General features: G+C 41.3%; 1 protein-coding gene across 3 annotated transcripts; it reads right to left on the reverse strand.

Moving 5' to 3' along the window:
• Positions 1–1,172: 1,172 nt before the first annotated feature.
• Positions 1,173–18,803, reverse strand: TMEM19 (transmembrane protein 19). Of its 3 annotated transcripts, none has more exons than XM_038377190.2 (7): positions 18,533–18,803; positions 17,830–17,977; positions 9,584–9,697; positions 7,693–7,830; positions 7,066–7,320; positions 5,147–5,356; positions 1,173–3,075 (listed from the first exon to the last, which is right to left on the reverse strand). In XM_038377190.2, exons 2-7 carry the CDS (start codon positions 17,954–17,956, stop codon positions 2,912–2,914), a joined length of 1,008 nt encoding a protein of 335 aa, XP_038233118.1. In that variant the 5' UTR covers positions 17,957–17,977; positions 18,533–18,803; the 3' UTR covers positions 1,173–2,911. The 3 variants fall into 3 exon arrangements, with proteins under 3 accessions (XP_038233118.1, XP_038233124.1, XP_043349269.1); XM_038377196.2 differs by lacking the exon at positions 18,533–18,803 and adding an exon at positions 18,186–18,343; XM_043493334.1 differs by lacking the exon at positions 7,693–7,830 and having other exon boundaries at positions 18,533–18,716.
• Positions 18,804–21,323: the final 2,520 nt, after the last annotated feature.

Genomic DNA, 21,323 nt, shown 5'->3' on the forward strand with positions numbered 1-21,323 from the left:
TTACCACTTAAGTGCTTGCACACTTAACTATGGTGGATCTATCAGACACAAACAATGCATATTTTGACACTTAGTAAATTAGTATAATTATAAAGCTGTATTCTGTAAATAAATGATTGCATTGTTGTATCCTTAAAAATGCTTCAGATTGAGATAGACTAACTGAAAGGTTTTTTTTCAGGCAGAGACAACATTTAACATAAAAACCAATTACATTATGTGTTTATTAAGAAAAACTACTTCATATTTATATTGAAAAATAGTCATTTTCTTGAACATACACAATCTATAAAACTATACAGATAAGGCTCAACTGACTTCCAAGTGGAATTTTTCAGTTTAAGGAAATTTGATCAAAGTATTGTAGAGGTGATTTGTGAATTTTCATGCTGTTTCAGTAAGAAATAAATAAATTAGTGTCAGATAAATGTCAAATTTTAATTTACAGGAAGATTAATCTCAAATACTAATTCAAATACATGCATTGAGGCAAAACAAATATTCAAATATTTAAAACACAATGTAGTGGAAAAACACTATGTGCCCTCAATTCATTTCTATTAATATCTTACTCCGTTTATTTTGCCTCCTTTTCTTTCATCACCTGCCCTTTTAATTTCACCTATTTTCTCTGTGCCTATCCAGACACCTTCTAATGATCTCAAGTGTTAACATTCCATCGGCTTCTTTCTGGTCCCAACAACTACACTTAGTGACATACACTGGTTTACAGGCACTAAGTCACATACAATTTCCCTATATTTCTCCTCCTCTTCTCATAAAGGGCTACACTTTCTGCACAGCTACTGTGTAAAATAAAAAATCAAAGGCAACACAATCTGCACTACTATGTTCTGTTCAATTTAATACTATTTTGTCCAGTGTAATGGTATCCTGTCCACAGCGGATATTATTTAATAAAACTAATGCTACAGAAGAGGCAAGAATCATTCTTTAAATACGATTCTGTACACTAGAGATTTAATGGTGGGAAATTCAAAAGCACTCAGTATTGGCCCAACTCTGCTCTCACCAGAGGTAAGCCAATATTCTGCACTTTTGAAGATCCCACCCTTACCTGCTAGGTGCAAAATTGCTTGTTTAAAATTTAATTTAACAGCAATGAAGGCATTTCATACTGCTACGCAGTTTGTTTGTTTTTTTTTTTAAAAAAAACATATTATGGATATATGTTCCGTGTTGTGTGGTGTTTTAGTCTTGGGATCCGCATTAGATTATAATGGAAACTTGGCTAAAAGCCTCCTTAATCCCTGAAAAGATACCTTTGATTCCTGCAACATAATATACCAGACAATACAAATATTTAAATTAAAAGCTAAACCCCCTCAAAGTATTTGTATGTTTTCACTCTCTTACTGAGCTCACCATCATCTACTTTTTTTCCTTTCTAAGAGCCTTCCTCTAATGCCTTGGGGCATTAACAAAATCAAAAATATGTTAGCACAAAATCCTAACTATATAATGAAGCAAAATGGATTTATTTGCAGTTAAATTAAATATAATTAATCAATAAGGGCATCTATGCCTTTCACGTTACAGTGCTTTTCAACAAGAACATTAGGATGCAGTGGTCAGACTTAGTTTATTCTGTTTTGAAAGATTCTGCCAAGTCTCCTATACTTAAAACTGGGAATATCACCGGAACTGGTAATCACTCTCAGAATGGAAGAAACTTTTTTTGGTGCACACATTATGGGTCATACCCTGCAAATGGATCCAGGTGGATGATCTCTATATGGCCAAAAGGATCCACGCACGCAACCCAGATGCAGGATCTGATTCTATATAATAAATATTAAATTGTTAACTGAAAAAATTTTTAGCCTGTCATTTAATGATAAAAGTAAAAAACCCGTAATAATTTATCAACAATAAAGGCCCCAACGCTTTTTACATCTCCAGTGAGCAATAATTTGTAAAACAAAAGAGTAGTGTTACTGAGAAAGAATTATGAAGACCACAACTTGGTGAACGTGCTACTATTTAACTCAGATTATTAAAGAGTAATTCCACAGTTACAGAACAAGTTACATCTTTTCTAACCAGTTGATTTTGAATTAAAAAATGTAATCTTTACTTTTAAGATCAATAATTTAATCTGAGAAGAAGTATCTTTTGATGCTGCTTATATAAGCTTTATATTCCTACTTAATAAAAAGCAAGGAAGACTTTCAGAAAACAAGGACAGAAAACTGTTTTGCTTATTGGAAAAAGATTAGTTTTGATTTTAAATTTAGTCATATGCCTGAGACATTATGTTATACCATTACTTTTTCTTACTTTTTGTCAAAAGCATGGCAAAAAAGTAACACAACATAGAATAGGCAACAATGCTTATTAAGCACAATGTTTTTAAAGACTTCAATGCACCTCTATAAAACCTATAATATTGTAGCAGACAATGGGAAATATATACTAAACCAGAATTCAGTGATTTCATCGATACTACTATGATCTGTATTACAGAAAATATATAATACTTTGTGGCTTGGAGAACAGTGTTAATACTAGTTGTATGGCAGATCCAGGTTAGATTTTTGGTTGTATTCTCTCACTCTTTCTTCTGCCAGGGGCTGGAAATGATTTGGAGACCAAGCATTCAGCTTCAGAAGGGAAAATGAAGTGTTTCATGTTACAAAAGTAGCAAACTGTGTCCAATTAAGGAGTAGCACTGACAGGTTATTAACAGAGCCTCATCTGGTCCTCTTTTCCCAGAAAGATGGTGGCTGCCATAAAACTTACAGCCTAAGGAAGTTAAGATGGTGAATCCTTCTGGCTCTGAAAAGGATGCAGAGGACTTCCTCAAACAAGGTAAAAACAGTGCTTTGGGGAGAAAACTTTGATTCATATTAAGTGTATTTGAACTATGTATTAAAAGACTTAGGAAGTTTCACCCTCTTGGCCAGAAACCCCATGCCACACCAGGAAGTAACAAAGCAATGACTACAGAAGAAAAGAGGTTCACTGCATTATTGTCCAGAATAGGTTTTCCAGATATGTGCTTTGAGTCTTTTGTTTGGTAGTTGACAACCATGCCAATACGCTTGTCAAAACCTGGAGAAAGAAGTAAATAAAAGATAAATTTACAGTACTATCATACTTGAGAGGAAACCCACTACCAAGACGTCAAATGTACATGACTGCCTACAAGCGCTTAGTATATGACTGTGGAGTCCAAGATATATAAAAAGGATAATTAACTAGCCAATAAAGTTAAACTATTATTCTAAACTAACACTAGTAGCCTTGAAGGAGGGAATTTAGATTCTATACTTTTAATTAGAGAGAAGCTTTTTTTTAAAAAATGTAGTTACTGTTTCTATTAAATCTACATATGCAGTTCTAGAATAAGAAGCTAATGATAGTGGTAAGAAAGAAAACTAAAGAGTTCTGATATGAAAGATGCTGTTGACAAACAAATGGTTAGAAACAATGTGTCAAAAAGAATTAGTTTTTAATGATAAACTATGTAAAGAAAATGATTACTCTGATGGCAAGTCTACTCCTCTTAGATCAGTGGAAGAACATTTGGGGAAGCACACAGCAGGACCCAGGCTGGCCCCCACAAGGGGGGAGGGAGGGGAGAGAGAGCGCACCCAGCTCCAGTACCGCTCCAGCTCTGGCCCCAGCTGCAGCCCAGCTCTGCCCTCATTCCCTCTCTGCCCCCAGGCCAGCTCTGCTTCTAGTCCCAGCTCCTCCCCTATTCCCAGTTCTGCCTTCAGCTCAAGCTCCTCTGCTGAGCCAACTGTGCAGTAATGAAAAGGGAGGCACAGACAGATTCTATTATTGGTGAGGGGCGGACACAACAGGAAAAATTTGGACACCACTGCCTTAAATGCTGAAATAGTACTCACTAACATCTCCACTTCCAAAACAATGGTATTTACTAGCTAGCTGCATGGCTTTCCCACCACCAACCTAGCTGCTCTCTACTCTATCTTTGTATTAGCAGAGTTTTAACACTGTTTTTCATTAGCTATCACAGTGCTCTCCCTGCCACTCCACTATTTTGTGTTCCAGGAGAAATGTACATTTCTAGAAAACTGACATACAAGGTGTTTGTGTGGGGAACGAGGGGAGGCAGAAGCACCTCAAAGCAGGCCAGTACAATATATACCAGTATTTCTCTTGTAGCTTTTGAAGATCTCCTAATGCCCAACATGTTAAAAGATAAGACTATTCACCTTGAACTTCTGTTTTATTGTAAAGAGATTCCTGCAAACACCCCAACGACTTTTTTTTAAAAGCCTGTTTGGAAAGCAAATAGCTGGCAGTGTTATTACCTCCTAATCACTTACTAAACTTAGGCCAAAACCAAAGTTCAGTGGTGAACAGGATGAGGCTACAGAGGCACTAACTTCATGCTGAGGTAGTCTAACTTTTACTTAATACGTACTACGAAAAGCCAAGCCTCATGTTTATTTTCTAGATAACTCACCAAACTCAAGAAAAACAGAGAAAAAGACTTTCTGCTCCCCATATTAACATCTTCAGTGAAAGCCACAATCAAAACCCAAATGCACTGCACAATGGCCACTGCCTCCCATAATCAAGTAGTACTTGACTCTATAACTAATCCCATTCAAATCAAGCTGATTATTTGCAAAGTAATGCATCACTCCATGTGGTAAGGTGGGACAATTTGGCCTTAACTTTACTATGTTTGTGATAAGATAATAGAAAGTAAAAGGAAAGTACTGTCATACAATATTAGACACACTTTGGTTTGATAGCAATTCAGTGGAACAAGAAAGAAAAAAAGAACACAAAGCCAGTGTGTACTACTAGGATATGACATTTTCAAGCAAGGCCTGATGAAAAAATACTACCATTTTTTTCCCTATCATACCATTTTCATGACTCAAAGAGGACAGCAGCCTCAGAAAATTTTGAAATGCCAAAATCAAAAAGTGGGGAGAAGAACGACGATGGCAGAGGATAAGGATGAAGATAAGAGCAAAGGCAATTTATCTTCTTTCTGATCTCCACCATTCTATTTACCTCCCTTTGACCACTGTGGAAATCCCTCCATTCTTTCCCCATTTTCAAAACCACTTCCCCAGCCTCTCTGGAGTTAAAAGGGAGCTTTTAAGTTAATCAGAAAAATAAGCAGAAAATTTCTTACCGGTATATTGCATTGTAGCTCCTAAATATGAATCAATAATTGACCCCAGTAAACCAGCCATTGCACCAAACACAACAAGTGGCCACTGTGGAGCAGATATATCCAGATCACTCACAAAAACAAGCTGAGTAATGAAGTAAGCCACACCTACTAGCATACCACCAATGAGACTTGAAATTAGGCCCACTAATGTAACACCTCCATTAGTACCTAAATCAAAGAAAAACAGAGTTGAGTTATAAACCATTTCGGAAGATGTATTAATTGGCTTTAATGGTTTACTTGACAGTGAAGACAGAACTACCCTCTCACTCCCAGAGGCTCAGTTACATTAGCCTTTGTTTCTCTAAAATTTCCAGTAGTGGCCAACACATTGTCTACACTGATGCTTTCACTGTTGTTACTGCTGATGGAGCTGCAACCAGCGTTAGCAGCATGGGAAACTTTGGAGAAAAAAGGCTAGTGCAGACAAAGCAAGGACTGATCCTTCCTGACTGGCACTGTGCTGGGTAGCTTACCCTGCGAAGTTGCTGCCTATGAACTACCACTTGAGTAATCAGATAACTTCAGTCTCCATGGCTATTAATCCAGAAAATTTCACAAACAATAAGTTAAATTAATATTAAACAAAATTGGAAAGAAAAAAAAAAGTGTCAGTATTACTTAGACACTTTAATTTTAGGGGTAGAGCGGGAGGAAGATAAAGATATCCTCCCAACCTGTACATGTAACTCTATTTAGCCAGAGTATCAACCATTCAAACTTTCAGAAGTAGTTCACCAAGATATGTTTTGCCCAAAAGATATTTAAAAGAATTATCTAAAAAAAGTAACACGTTTACCAACTTACTCAAAAGAAACCGAGTGAGCATTTATGGTGAAAAAAAAAAAAAAAAAAAAAAAAAAGAGGCAAACTACTGTCCTCACACAATTTAGAAATCAACTTACAATAACCAACTCTCAAATTTAGGGATCTAGATTTCTTTGCTTCAAGAAAACTCAATACTAATAATTGCTTTAAGAGTTAGCAATGTCATCAACTACAGGAGACAGGGAATGGAAAGACAGCAAAGAAGGAAATGAATTGACTATTTGGTTTAAAAGTGCATTTTTATAATCTTTACATTTTAAACACCCATTCTGCTACTGATTAGAAATCTTACCTAGCTTGATTTTAAAAAGCTTTTCACTTCCCCTTTTTTAAAGCAAGTCAGATGACGGTTACCATTCTTTATATCTATAAATCTACTTCAATATGAACACACTAATGGTAATAAAAACAAGCAGTCTCAGAATTCTGTAAGGGTTTTACCTCACAGGATGCTATCTAACTGCAGCTACGTAAAGTTTTTTCATAGTAGTAAATCTGTCAAAACACACATTTTTCAGGTCACTGAAACGATTCACAAAATCAGGTCAAATTTGGTAAACAGTTTTGGATGAAAAAGTCAGAATTTTTTTTTTAAAACATCAGAACAGTTTATTTCACACCATTTCAAAAAACAAAACATTTCAACACATTTTATTTTTACTCTTTGGTTTCATAATTTAGAATTTTTTTTTATTTAAAAACACCTGAAAATGAAAAAAATTGTTTTGGGTCAAACAAAATGTTTTGTACAACCCAAAAATGAATTATTTTTTTCCCATTTTGGCAAGAAAAAACTGTTTCAGTTTGAACCAAACCAAAAGTTATTTTTGAATTTTTCGCTCTTTCTCCAAGCTATTTTTTTTATTTACAGGCCATGACAAACAGAATGTGGTAAAAATACTATGACAAAGTACTTATTTTTACCACACAAAACTTCACAATGCTAGCAGAATTTGATTTATTCTTTTTATGGATATGATTATGTTAAGGGTCCCAGACAGAAATGACACACTATTAAGACAAAAATGTGTAAATCAGCAAGGCCTTACCTACTGGAACCTTTTCCCATGTTGTTATTAATCTTGGCTCACTTTTACTCCAGACACTGCCAATCTCTGAAGCCCAAGTATCTCCAGCAGAGCAGGCCAAAGCTCCCAAAAGGGATAAACACATCCATGATGCAGTGTACTGCTTGGAAAAGTCTATTGGAATTTCACCTGGTCCATTTTCTATCATATATAGCAGAGCCAGCTCTGTAGGGACACCACCGTTACAGAATACTTGCACCCAATTCCTCTGCCCACCTTGAGTAAAACGAACAAAAATATTTGAATATTTTCATCTGTAGCAGAGAAACTTTACATTCAGCCACATCATACAGTAGCAAAAGCAAATTAAAAACCGTAAAAAACAAAAACAGAAATACCCACACACAACTCAAAAAACAACATGAAAATCTCAAGTCACAATCACTACTTTTAGTTTATTACTATCAAATGAACCACTAGCAAGCACATTGCTTCTAGTTCAGGATGGGGATAAAGAGGAGAACGCGGCTTTATAGTGTTCTCTATTCTGTGTACTACTATATAATATCTCTAACTTTAAAAAGTATCAGGTAAGACACAGTAGCTATTCTTTACAGGTTGTTGGACATTATAATTCTTCATGTTTACCTTGTTTGAATTCTGAATCTATACGCTTCTTCACATCTTCTTTCCACTTAGTAAGTTTTGAAGAAGTAACAAAAAACATGAGCAATGCAGTGAAGAAGCTGTAATTTGCAATTGTTAGGATAAACCCAACCACTAATCCTGAAAAGGGAGGGGGGGGGGAAAATCAGCAAGTTTAGTTCACGCAATCATCTTTTCAAAACAATTAACAGGAAATTATTTTGGAGTCTCAAAACTTATCAATTACCCCTTCATGATAAACCTACAATAAAATGACAGTGCAATTAGCTAGATCATTACTGTAGTTCCTGAAAACTGTCTACACAATTTAAAAAGAGCCAACCATTTTGACTGAAATTTTTTTGGGGGCTTTTTTGCTTTGATGTTGTCCTTTAACATTCCTGAATCTTCCACTAAGTATCTGGACAGTATATGGTTTCTGAAACAGCCATCTGATATTGCCAGGAAACAACACCACCCATCTATGCAAAATACAAAGAAAATTAAAACAATAAGATGAGGCCACATGACATTCAAGTGAAAATCCCTGGATATACCCTGCCTGGAGTATTTTATTGTTTCTAGGCAGAAAGGAGACAGAGTTATTGTTGTTTCCAGCCACCACTATTTAAATGCTGACCTTAAACACATCTTTTCATGACTTGGATTCTTCCCCCCCCCCCCCCCCCCCTTTTTTTTTTTTTTTTAACATAGAGCCACCTCTTTGGATCATTTGACAGGTTGGGCATTCCCCGCCATCCATTCATATCATGTCCTGACAGTTGCTAATCTCTTTTTTCTGTTCATTTTATCTCTTGCTTTTTCTTTTCTGTCTGTTATTTCCTTTTTGCCATCCTTCCCTTTGTTGCTTTTTCACGTTAGTACACAGTGAGGAGGAGAAAAGTAAAAAACTTCAGATTCCCCCTACTTACTCAACTGCTCATCAGAAGCCACATTCTGCTAGTAAAGGAAGTCAACTGGTGCCACCTGAGGCTCAGCTAGCTCAATGTCACTGCAGTATAAAAGCTTGGGCTGATTCTCTATACAAGTGAGCTGCTCCTCCAGTAGGTTATGGTAGGGATTACAAAGGGAGAAGAAAAGTAAAGTTGGTGGCTTTCAAGGTGTTGCCTGCCATTCTACCTGCAAATGAAGTACCATATTTGCAGTGTGTGATAAAAGAAGGGAAGATTTGGGGTCATGCTCTTTCTCCCCAACACTGATCCTCATTTCTGCCCTGTGCCTCATGAAATGGACTAGCACCATAGCTACAAAGCTTGCATCAGAGTTTGGTAATGCTACTCTACTGTACCTTGGTGTTTCTCCATCTAGTCAAGAAAAGCAGGCCTGAACAGATCATTAATTTCCTTTTTATTTTTGGGAGGCAAGAAAGGAGCACTGCCCATCCTTCAGCAAAGGGAACCACAGAGAACAGTCTGGGTCTGTATCACATAAACTGAAGAATCAAGCAGATAGGCTCCCTCCACGTCTCAGATCGAGGGAACTGCTTTCCAGCAGCCTCCTTCCCCATACTCCTTTCACTCTTCTGGCTTAGCATGGATGGAAAGAGACTGCAACCATCAGTCTCTCCACAGAGATTCCAGATACCGCAGAGTAAGATGGTGTATGTTATGTCATTGCCATTATTGTGGTGGATTTTATAGCTAAAACAGTGAGTTGTAGTTATAGTAGCATAAACTGCTTGCTTAAACAAGTATAAATGACACAAAACATTAAACCAACATGAAGCCATGACAGATACTGTATGCTTACACTTATATGTTTACATTATTATTGGATTGAGAGTAGGAAGTCGTTAAAAGTGCACAGAAAATTAAGAAAGGCACATTAGCTTATATATTAAATAGTTCACTTAATATTCCCAGAAAATACATACCCCCTAAAGCTCCACTGTGATCCAGGCTCTTCTTCTTAAAGCCTTGTGAAGCAATCATTAGTGGAACCACAACCGAAAAAAGCCAACGCCATGGAGAAATAGGCCGTAAAGTACCTGAGAAGTTAAAATAAGTATTAAATAAAATATTACATACTTGCCTTCTGAAGGATAGAAAATGGTCTACGTCAGAATAGTAAATCTTTACTAATATGAATTTACATTCTGAACATACAAATCAGACCTGCTTTATTTTCCTCACCTCTTTTACAATTCAGAAGAGAAATACTTTAACTCTCTTTTAGAGCAACACATTGAAATGGACCATCATAGAGTTCCTTCTCCCTTTTGTTTAGCATTCACATAAATTAATCCATATAAAGAGAAAGTATTCAGTTTAGTAATAAAAACTTTACTAATCAGAAAAAGAACCAAACTGCAGGGAAATGACATAATTTTTAAATTTCTAAAAGGGAGTTAGAGACAATGAAAATTAAAATTCAAAATACAAAACTAACTGAAGCCTGATTTTAATTTTGGTAGAATGGATGACGTAATTATGATTTAACAAATACATAAAGACACTAACGGACTGATGACATTATGGGACCTTTTTCTTCCTAACTTCAAGTAAAGACATAAAATAATATAAAGCCTATAAAACTTAATTTTCAAAATATTATTTTTTATTACTTTTATGTAGCGATGGCAGGACTACATTTGAATAAATAAACTAATACACAGAAATCTTTCCAGTACCTTATATTCTGATCGCTTCTCTAGAACTATATGAAGAAGTTTCAACAATATATTTTATAGTACATTATGCAATAAATACAAATGATTTTGAAAAACATTTCACCTTTAACTAAAAACTTCTTTGACGAATAATCTTGGCAATTTAATAAAGTATCCTGAAGACTAGTTAAAACAATTAAAATTAGAATTATAAATACCTAGATGAACATGATGTGATAGAGATAAACCAATATGGTTTATGTAAAGGAAATTTATGTCTCTCGAAACTCCTGAAGTTCTTTGTATGTGTCAACACAAGAGTAGATAAAGGAGAACACACAGTTAAAATGTAGTTGGACCTTCCAAGAGCCTTTGACATAGTCATGTTCAAAAAGACTATTAAGGGAATGAAATATTCATGGAGTGGGAAGTAAAGTACTATAATGGTCATGGATCAGAAACTGTCTAGATATAAAACATGCAGTAGGAATAAATGGACAATTTTTAACTTTTTCCACTCAACATATATGAACTTTCTATATATAAGTATTCATTCACAGTGTATATTTATCTTCAAAAAATCCCTTTATATTTGATCAACCTCTTATTATCTATGTATTTATTTTGTTCAAATCCTGTAGTAACCAATACATTATAAAATCTACTTGATCCTAATATAATGCTATCATTGCTTCCACTGCAATGATTAATCATACTTTTGACTATGCCAGTAATGTTGCGGATCTGTCCTTCTCCAAAAATGAGCTGCTATACACCTGGCTGGAAATACTAATTGTGTAATAGTCCAACCTCCTTTGGACTATTATACATATAGAATCATTGTTGGTTTTGTGGTTGGCCTAATCTTGAAAATTCTAGCATTTTTCTCCAAAATACCATTACAGGGGGGTCCCCGGTACAAATCTCCCCCTTATCCGTTGTTTCGCCTATCCATTGCTCATCAATAGGGGAATGTGTTCTGATTCACTTCAGTCCCTATCCGCGAATCTGTCATTTGCAGTACTGTACTGTAAGTTGCAAATGACAGATACATCAATCGGGACTGACGTGAATTGGAACACGTTCCCCTATTGACGAGGGATGGATACGCGACAGGTATGCATAGCCATGGGTGGGCTGCGGCTCACCCACTTAACATCCAGGCCCACCGCCCCCAGCCCCAGCTCTGCTCCTGCCCCAGCGCTTGCCCCACACCACCGCCTGGCATGTCAGCCAACGAGCGGAGTTGGGCCACAGGGGCTTCCAAGCCCCTGACCCGCCTCCCTGGCTGGAGCGCTGGGCGGAGTGGAGCAAGCCCCCACACCCCAACCCCGCTTCTCGGCAGGAGCACCGGATAGAGCAGGGCAAGCCCCCGCACCCCACTCCCACTTTCCAGCAGGAGCACTGAGCAGAGTGGCGCAAGCCCCCGCACCCTGGCAGGATTGCCGGGCAGAATGGAGGACCCCCCCCCACTCTAGTCCCCAGCTGGAGCACCAGGCAGAGTGGGGCAAGCCCCTATGCCCCAATCCTGCTCCCTGGCAGGAGTGCCAGGTGGGCAGAGCAGGGCAAGCCCCAAGTGCCAGGTGGAGCAGGTACACACATTTTTACCAGGCCCCCTTTTTTTCCAGTAGCCTCTGGCCAGAGCATCTATCACATCCCCAGCTTGGGGGGGGGAGAAGGGAGAGGGAAGGCGGCCAGCTTGCTCCTATCCCTCCACTCCCCATCATTGCCCGCCCACCTGGGGCCCACCCAATGTCCCCCTCTTACCTATGCCACTGCTGAACCAGCAGATCCCCGGTATACATTGTTTCAGTATCCGTGGCCAGGGTGGATAAAAATCAATGATTTAAAAAAAAAAAAATTAAAAATTGGATTTTATTTAAATTGGATTTTTTTGATAAAATGCTTTTTGAGGAAAAAGCCTATCTAAAGATAGTTTTAATTAAGATACAGTATAGCTCAGAGATATATCATGGAATGGGGATTATAAATGAGAAATAGCAGTGCTTGGCCAGCAGAGCTCAAAGCTCTGCAGATGCAGGGGTTCCTGATCCCCAAGGGCTTAGGGGTATTACAGAACAGGCACGTTCTGCAATGATGTATCTGAAGTCTGGCATGACATGAGTAATCAAAACATGGAAGGAGGCCTCATTTCTTGGAGGATAGAATTAGGGAAGTAAACATCATTAGGCTGAGGTCAGTAGGCTAAAAAGACAATGTCTGTATGGGCAACAATAGCAGGGAGAACACCCACTGAACCATTTACTAACAATGGACAAGATAAGTTAGGACTGTAAAAAGAGGAGGTTGAGAGTGCACAATGCATGGTCAGAGCAGGCTGCAGAGGGACTGGTTATTGCAAAATAACCAAGCCAATCCAAAAATGTGTGATGCAATGTATAGTAAATGCAATGTAACGTGTAAATGTATACAAATGAAGAGGTTTTTGTGCAACTTTGGAGGTGTGATACACCCCATACCCACACCCTACACTTGAGTCTGATCAGCTTTGCATAGGTTTGCTGTATGCCAAGTTAAAGAACCTGAATGATGAAATATGGAGTCAAACACGGTTTTTGGATTCCAGAAAAGAGAATGAGGTGTTCTTCCACAACTAGACAAATTGTTCTGGATAAGTAGGGCCTTTCATTTTTGGCTTTTATTGTATTTAATTCTGCCTGGGAATCCAAGAAATGAGTCTGCCATGGGCAATGATTTGAATATTTTGAAAAATTAGCTTAAAGGCCCTGTATTACTAACAACAACAAAAACAGGTGAAAATTGGTGGAAAAAAAATATTAATAATTTTTCTGGGTAAATACTGGGGTTTATTTTGATGGATGGAAGGACAGGGGAAACAAGTGTTCAGAAGATTAATGCTTTGGTGAATGGAATTCAATGTGGTTTGCTGCAGAACTAAAACATATCGAGTTTAAAAAAACAATACATCTCTAAACCCAAAATAAAACTTTTTATTTGAACAAACAGTTTACTGTTCTAGACTTAGAACAGGGGTTCTCAAACTGGGGGTCAGGACCTCTCAGGGGGTCACGAGGTTAATATATGGGGGTCCTGGGATGTCAGCCTCCACCCCAAACTCCACTTTGCCTCTAGCATTTATAACAGTGTTAAATATATAAAAAAGTGTTTTTAATTTATAAGGGAGGTGGGTCGCACTCAGGGGCTTGCTACGTGAAAGGGGTCACCAGTGTAAAAGTTTGAGAACCACAGACTTAGAACTATTAACCTGTAAACATTTACATTTACTAACTGGGCCATGCCATTTGCAGCACATACACTTAACTTCATTCCTTTCTCATGTATTTTTTTTTTAAACTTTTGAATACTTCCTTGTGTTCTGAAATGTATTCAGATACAGATTTTCGTTTTCTTCCCATTTTAGTGGGAGATCTTTAAACTGTTATCTGCTAACAGCTTTAAATGTGTACGTGGTGGGTGTGAGATTCATCAGTACATTCAGATGTGCACGCACTTCAGAGCTTGTGTGCGTGCCTACTGTTTGTATCTTCTAGACCAGAGGTTCTCAAACTGTGGTCCGCGAGCTCCAGTCAGGTCGTCCATGGATAGTTCCCTCTAAGGTGCGCACCTGGGTGGCCACACACAACAGAATGAAGGGCCACCCACCTAATTAGTGGAGCCATGCAGTCACCCTGGAGAAAACGCACATGTAAGATGAGATGGTGGTCTTGGGGGGAATAGGTGGAAGGGAGCAGTGGGTGAGAAGAGGGAGTGGTGGGAATTTGGGACATGCATGGCTGCAGCGGCCAGAGAAAGTGGTGACTTTCCCCAGCTCCAGGACTGTGGCTGCCGGGGAGAAATGGCCCTCCTTTCCAGCCCCAGCTCTGGGGTTGCCACGGCGGGGGAGAGAGGGCAAATCCATTGCATTAGAAAGGTAAGATTACGGATATTAAAATGAGTGTGCGCTCTTACTTCTAGAACAAAAAAACATTATTATTAAGGTTTTTATTTTTAATATAGTGCTTTTATCCAAAGCGCTTTACAATAGTTAACTAAGAATACAAACAACATTTGGAAAGATCATTAAGTGGTCTGCCGGGGCCCTCAGCAATTTTCAAATGGTCCATGAAAAAAAAAAGTTTGAGAACCACTGTTCTAGACCAGGGGTTCCCAAATTTGTTTCATGGGCCAGGCCACCACTTCCCGCAGCTCCCATTGGCTGGGAATGGAGAACCGTGGCCACTGAGAGCTGCACGCAGCCGTACCTGAAGATGCTCAGGTAAACAAAGCACCTCACAGTCCGCCAGGGGCTTACCTTGAACAAGTTGCGAACCAAGTTTGGGAACCCCTGTTCTAGACAAATAGATAGCCTTACTTCAACAGGCAGCTCTGCATATACACATAGACTAACGTATCATCATAATACATATATCTCATGTAATGTATTGTATTTTCCTAATAAAAAAGTCATTTTTATATGAATGATACAAAAGTAGGGTGAAAAAGTGAATGATACTTTTTGTAAAACCTGGGATTTTTTTTCGGTAAAATTCTGTTTAAACTGAAAACAAAGGAGCTTACGGATAAGCCAATTGGAAAAGGTCTTAGAGGGAATCCCAACAAATGATGCATGTCTTTGCTATGCAAAAAGATTCACAAGACAGAAGTACCCCTTCTCCTCTGTACCAGCGTGCAAAGCAAGTGCTTTGGGAGATGACAGGAAGGCAGCCTTGTTGCTATGGCCCTCCTATAGTATACATAGGAGAGGAGCTCCACTTGGGCATACAGTAACTCCCCCCCTTAAAGTTGTCCCAGTTAACGTTGTTTCGTTGTTACATTGCTGATCAATTAGGGAACGTGCTCGTTTAGAGCTGTGCAATGCTTCCTTATAACGTCGTTTGCCAGCCACCTGCTTTGTCCACTGCTTGCAGGAAGAGCAGCCCGTTGCAGCTAGCTGGTGGGGGCTTGGATCCAGGGTGGGCAGGCAGCTCCCCTATCAGCTCCCTGCTCTCCTAAGTTCCCTGTGCAGCAACTGCCCTGCAGGCTATCAATTGTCAGCAGTTCAGCTGTCCCTCTCCCCACTACCATGTGCTGCTCCTGCCCTCTGCCTTGGAGCTGCTCCCCGAGCCTCCTGCTTCTTGGGGGGGCGGGGGAGGAAAGGGGAGGGAGGCTAATGTCAGGGTGTCCCTCTCCCCCTTGCTCCTGCACCCCGCTTACCCCATCTCCACAGAGCAAGGGGACATATGACAGGGCTCAGGACAGAGGGAGCTTCCTGGCAGCAGCTGTGATCTCAGCTTGCTGATTAACTTAGCAAGGCAGGGTACTTGAGTGGGTTGGTGTACTTAAAGGGGAAATGCACATCTCTCTCTCTTTCACGCGCGCGCGCGCACACACACACACACACACACACACACAGCGTCTTTGTCTGCCATGCTGTCTCCCCTCCCTCCATTCCTGCTGTCTTCTAGAGTGTGAGTCTACATTAACAATGAGTTAACCCCTGGAGCCCCTCAGCCAATTGCTAGTTCATCATTTAGCAAAAAGGCATTCCCTGGGAAATATCCCACCTTCTGATGTCACCACCTCAACCAAGCTTCACAATCATCATTGCTGTGTAAAGTATTAAATTGTTTGTTTAAAACTTAGTGTGTGAGTGTGTGTAATCTTTTGTCTGGCAAAAATAAAAGAAAATTTCCCTGGAACTTAACCCCCCCCCCCCATTTACATTAATTTTTATGGGGAAATTGGATTCATTTAACATCGTTTCACTTAAAGTCGCATTTTTCAGGAACATAACTACAACATTAAATGAGGAGTTACTGTACCCAAGATGAAAAAAAGTACTTGTGGCACCTTAGAGACTAACAAATTTATTTGAGCATAAGCTTTCGTGAGCTACAGCTCACTTCATCGGATTCATTCAGTGGAAAAATACAGTGGGGAGATTTATATACATAGAGAACATGCAACAATGGGTGTTACCATACACACTATAACAAGAGAGTGATCACTTAAGGTGAGCTATTACCAGCAGGAGAGTGGGGTGGGGGGGACGGGACTATTACTACAAAAGATCACCTTAAGTGATCACTCTCGTTACAGTGCGTATGGTAACACCCATTGTTTCATGTTCTCTATGTATATAAATCTCCCCACTGTATTTTCCACTGAATGCATCCAATGAAGTGAGCTGTAGCTCACGAAAGCTTATGCTCAAATAAATTGGTTAGTCTCTAAGGTGCCACAAGTACTCCTTTTCTTTTTGCAAATACAAGACTAACATGGCTGCTACTCTGAAACCTGTAGCTAAGATGTGTAAGAAAAAGCCTAATACTTTCCAGTATCACCCATCACAAAATTTTCTATACAAGCTTGTATGGGTACTGTGCATGCTAACTGGTTTTAAATTTACAAGGCTTCTTATATTTCTTTTGAGAAAATAAGAAAATTTCCATGTAAAAACTCTTCAGTTAAATTACTAAATATACTCACAGACTTCATACATGTGGTTAAAGGACAATATAAACATGTGGCAGTTCCCTTTACACACTGCAGCCACCTTAACTCAAAACCAAAAGAAACACGGATGAATTCTTTCAACAGCGTTGAAAAGTCTTTGTAATTAAGTATATAGTTAGCGATGCAAATGTTGAAAGAATCTGCATGTTGTGATTCAGTTAGGGTAGTAGATGGAATGTGTACAGTCACCAGACATAATCACTAAAAGGATAATAGAACATTTATGTGAAGTATTCTTTAATACTCTCCTACTACAATGATCTTGACATGTATTTTCTCTACAAGTAATAATACTGATTGAAGAAAAATCTAAACTACAAATTAACAAAATATGATCAAGATATATTTTATTAGAGGATTGGTACATCTTGCTTCTGGAGGCTGAGCTCATTGCACACACTCCTTGTATTCCTCAATTCCCCCCACAAGCTCCCAGGGTCACCCTCCCATCTCCCTCCATTTTAGGAACTCCATGCAGAAACCCCTCCTTCATGCCAGGGGCTCTGTGTGCCCCCTTTTCTCCCTTACTAGGGTTCCCCATTTTCTCCCTGTGCCCACTTGTCTCTGTGCCCCCCAGCTGCCGCCTGTCTCAGAGCCCCTCCTCGTATGTTCCCCTTACACAATTATTTCATTTTTTCTGTCTGGGAGACAAGTCATTCAGGGCAACCACATTTTAAACTCTATTGAATTAATGGGCAGAGCTGAGATGAGGGGTACTATGCTGGAAAGTATTAATGGCTACCATCAACTGGTTCTTTGATCTATAGACCATTACAGATCTCACTGAAGCTGACTGGTCTCTAACCACATGCCAGGAGCCTCCGTGTGTCCTCCATTGGTTTTTCAATTTTCATCAAAATCCATAGGGTCCTACTGATGACTAGAACGTTCTCTAAAAGTCTGGAGTTGACAGGAGGCAGTATTAAAAAGTTATCATTTACTAACAGAGACAGAGACAATGGGGGTTCAAGTTGAGCATAGGGCTAAGCCAAGTAGGCTGGCCACGGACTTACCATAGTACGTACTTGCTGTCATAGACACAATCCAGAAAGATAACGAAATACAAATAAGCAGGCTCAAAATGACAATATTTGTCATCATTTTGATAGATTCTTTGTAATCCTCCTGCTGGTAAGACATGGGAATTCAGAAGGTAACTACCTATGGGAGGAAAAGAACAAAAAGTATCACATACACAATTTCAATTAAAGAACCGTTTTTGTTAAAAACCAAAGCTTAATGCAGGGGCTGTGGCTTGGGCCGTAGCACTGAGGGACCATTCCTCAGACCCCCGCTGAGTTAAAGACAACTACACTCCCACCCGGCCGCGCCCCCCGCCCCCAACAGGGGGGAGCATCTGGAAACTAACCCCGCAAGAGGGAGCCTCTCCCAACGCGCGCACACAAGGGACATCAAAGTCCAGGTCACCAGCGAAGGAAAAGAGGGAGAGTCAGAAAGGGCAGACCACGTTAGTGACAGCCCCTCCCCCCCCATGGGAGCGTGTCCGGTGTGCGGGCCCTTCCCCGTACGACGGAGATTCAAGGGTGGTGGTGGTGGGGGGGGGGGGTCCGCGGGCCCTACCCACGACGTAGGGGGGTCGGGGTGTGCGGGCCCCTCCCCCAACGTGAGGGGTTGGGACAAGGTGGCGGCCCGGCTGCGGCGGCGCCTCTAGGCGCAGGTCGGCGCAGAAGGGGGAGGCGGGCCACTCAACCGCACCCTCTGCCAGGCACGGCGAGCTCGCGGTCCTGCCCCGGCCGCTGGGCGAGCCTCATGCTTGGCCCCCGCCCCGGCGGGCACCAGCGCTGCCAGAGCGACCCCGCCTCCGCGCAGCCTCAGGGCTCCGGCCGGCCGCCCCCCGCCGCGCATGCTCCGTGCTTCCTGCCCATCCGCCGCCGCTCAGGGAAAGACCTTGCCGCGCAGGCGCAGCGCCGTGACAGCTGGGGCGGGGGCGGAACTGAGCCCCCATCCCCCACCGAGCCCGTGAGAGCGGGGCCCGGCCCTTCCCCCAGTGGCTCCGTGCCCCGCCATGCCTGGGACAGCGGGTTCCGACCCCTCCCAGAGTCCCCCCGAGCACGTCTCCCCGCACCTGTGGCACCAGAGACTAATCCCCCCTCAGAGCCCGCGCCCCCCTGCGTGACAGTGGGGACTGAGCTGCCCGCCGAGCCTATGCCCCCACCCCTGTGACAGAGGGGAGTAACGCACCCCCGCACATCGAGCCCATGCTCTCCATGACTGTGGAAGTGAATTCCCGCCCCCCCTTCCTGCCCGCCCTTGTGGCAGTGGGGACTGACACAGCCCCACCGAGCCCATGCCCTCCACACCCACCAGTGACAGCGGCGACTGCCCTCCATAATCTCTCTGACAGCAGGACTAACCTCCCCCACAGAGCCCATGCCCTTCTGACAGCAGGGACTGTCCGCCAAGCCTGGGCTCCCTAGCCTTGTGATAGCAGGGTCCGAGCCCCCCCACTGAGGCCAGCCCCCACAACTTCTAAGTAACAATGGGGACTACCCACCCCACTGAAACTGTTCCCCCCAAACTCCTCAGCAAGCTGGGGCTTCTTCCCCCCGCGCCAGTGTCCCCTTCCCATGAGTTACAGCTTGGGCTCTGGCCCCATCCCCTCCTTGAGACTAGAACTGAGACATGAGGCTGTTTCACCCCACTCCAGCACAGAACCTGTGACCGCCTCCCCACTCTCTTTGACTAAGCATCAAGTCTGTGCCTCCATCAGTCCCTTCAGTGAGAGCTAAGGCTGTGCTCCCCTCTCTTGTATTGACTATATGCTCTCCCATTCCCCCAGAGACAACTGGGGCTGGATCCCCACATCCCCTCTATGAGAGTGACACCTGGGGCTGTCTCTCCCACCCCGACACTGAGCATTGAGTATTTACCTTTCCCAATACTTTAGTGAGAACCAGGGCTGTGTCCCCCTCTCCTTGTGACAAGTCTGTACTTCATACTGTCTCCTCAATGAGATCTCCCTCCACCCTCAGACCTGGGCTGTGTGCCCCATCCTTTGCAGTGAATATTGATTCTATGCCCAACCCCTGCTCCATTCACTAAGCATCAAGTCTGTGACACCACCTGTTTTACACATTCCCACTCAGTCAGTTCTGGGCTAGTCAGTACTGACTGTACAATTTGAAGCCAAGGATCTCTAGAATTCCATACATGATTTATACTATGGAACAATCAATCAAACAATCAATCAAAAATTAATAGGTAACAATCTCACTTACCAATTCACAGAATAACAGTGACAGGATGATGGCATCAAACATAAGGATTAGAGCCTGAAATCATGAGGGTAGTAATGATAGCTCCAAATGTCCTGAGTGAGATTTTAAACTTGTTGAAACACAGCAAAATCCTTCAGCATCAGAGGCAGACTTTAACACCACCTTACAATTAGCTTCAGTTGAATGCAGACAAACCCAGTCTGGCAACTTTTCTGAGTACATGCCAGAACTGTGCCAGAAGATCAGTGAAGAAGCCAATAAGAGTTATTAAGAGAGGTGCTATGTGACCACAAATATTGTGTGGGTGGGAACCTGGCTATGAGTGCATCTGACTCCAAGTATCAGAGACTTTGTACATCTACAAAGCAAAGAAAGGTATGAAATTCCACAGCCTTCTGTATATTCTCCTTCCCCTTTGGGGCAGATAGCCATCAAATGTACAAGATTTTGGGGATCATTCTGCACAATTCTGAAGTATCATTCAGAGATTCTATATTGTTATATACACAGCCCATATAATGAAAGGCCTATATTACAAATACTTATACAGCTAAGTAACTGTAAGCAAACAAAAACAATGAGGCATCCTTGTGGCACCTTAGTGACTAACAAATTTTTGGGCATAAGCTTCCATGGGCTAAAACCCACTTCCTCAGATGCATGGAGTGAAAAAAACAATAAGCAGAATATATATTATAGCACATGAAAAGATGGGAGTTGCCTTACCAAGTGGGGAGGCGGGCGGTGTCAGTGCTAATGAGTCAATTCAATTAAGGTGGAAGTGGCCTATTCTCAACTGTTGACAAGAAGGGGTGAATACCAAGGGAAGGAAAATTACTTTTGTAGTGCTAACGAGGCCAATGCAATCAAAGTGGCCCATTTCCAACAGTTGACAAGAAGGTGTGAGTATCAGCAGAGGGAAAATTACTTTTTGTAGGGTATATGGCAGAGGGGCATTGCTGGCACATATTACATTGGTAGATGTGCAGATGAATGATCCCCTGATGGTGTGGCTGATGTGGTCAGTCCTATGATGGTGTCCCTTGAATAGATATGCGGACAGAGTTGGCAATGCCATGTACGTTGGCCAAACCAGAGAGTATGCAAAAAGAATAAATGGACACAAATCAGATATCAAGAATTGTAACATTCAAAAACCAGTAGGAGAACACTTCAATCTCCCTGGACACTCAATAACAGACTTAAAAGTGGCAATTCTTCAACAAAAAAACTTCAAAAACAGACTCCCAACGAGAAACTGTAGAACT

This window comes from Dermochelys coriacea, chromosome 1 (assembly GCF_009764565.3).
Source record: "Dermochelys coriacea isolate rDerCor1 chromosome 1, rDerCor1.pri.v4, whole genome shotgun sequence".
Classification (NCBI taxonomy): Eukaryota; Metazoa; Chordata; order Testudines; family Dermochelyidae; genus Dermochelys; species Dermochelys coriacea.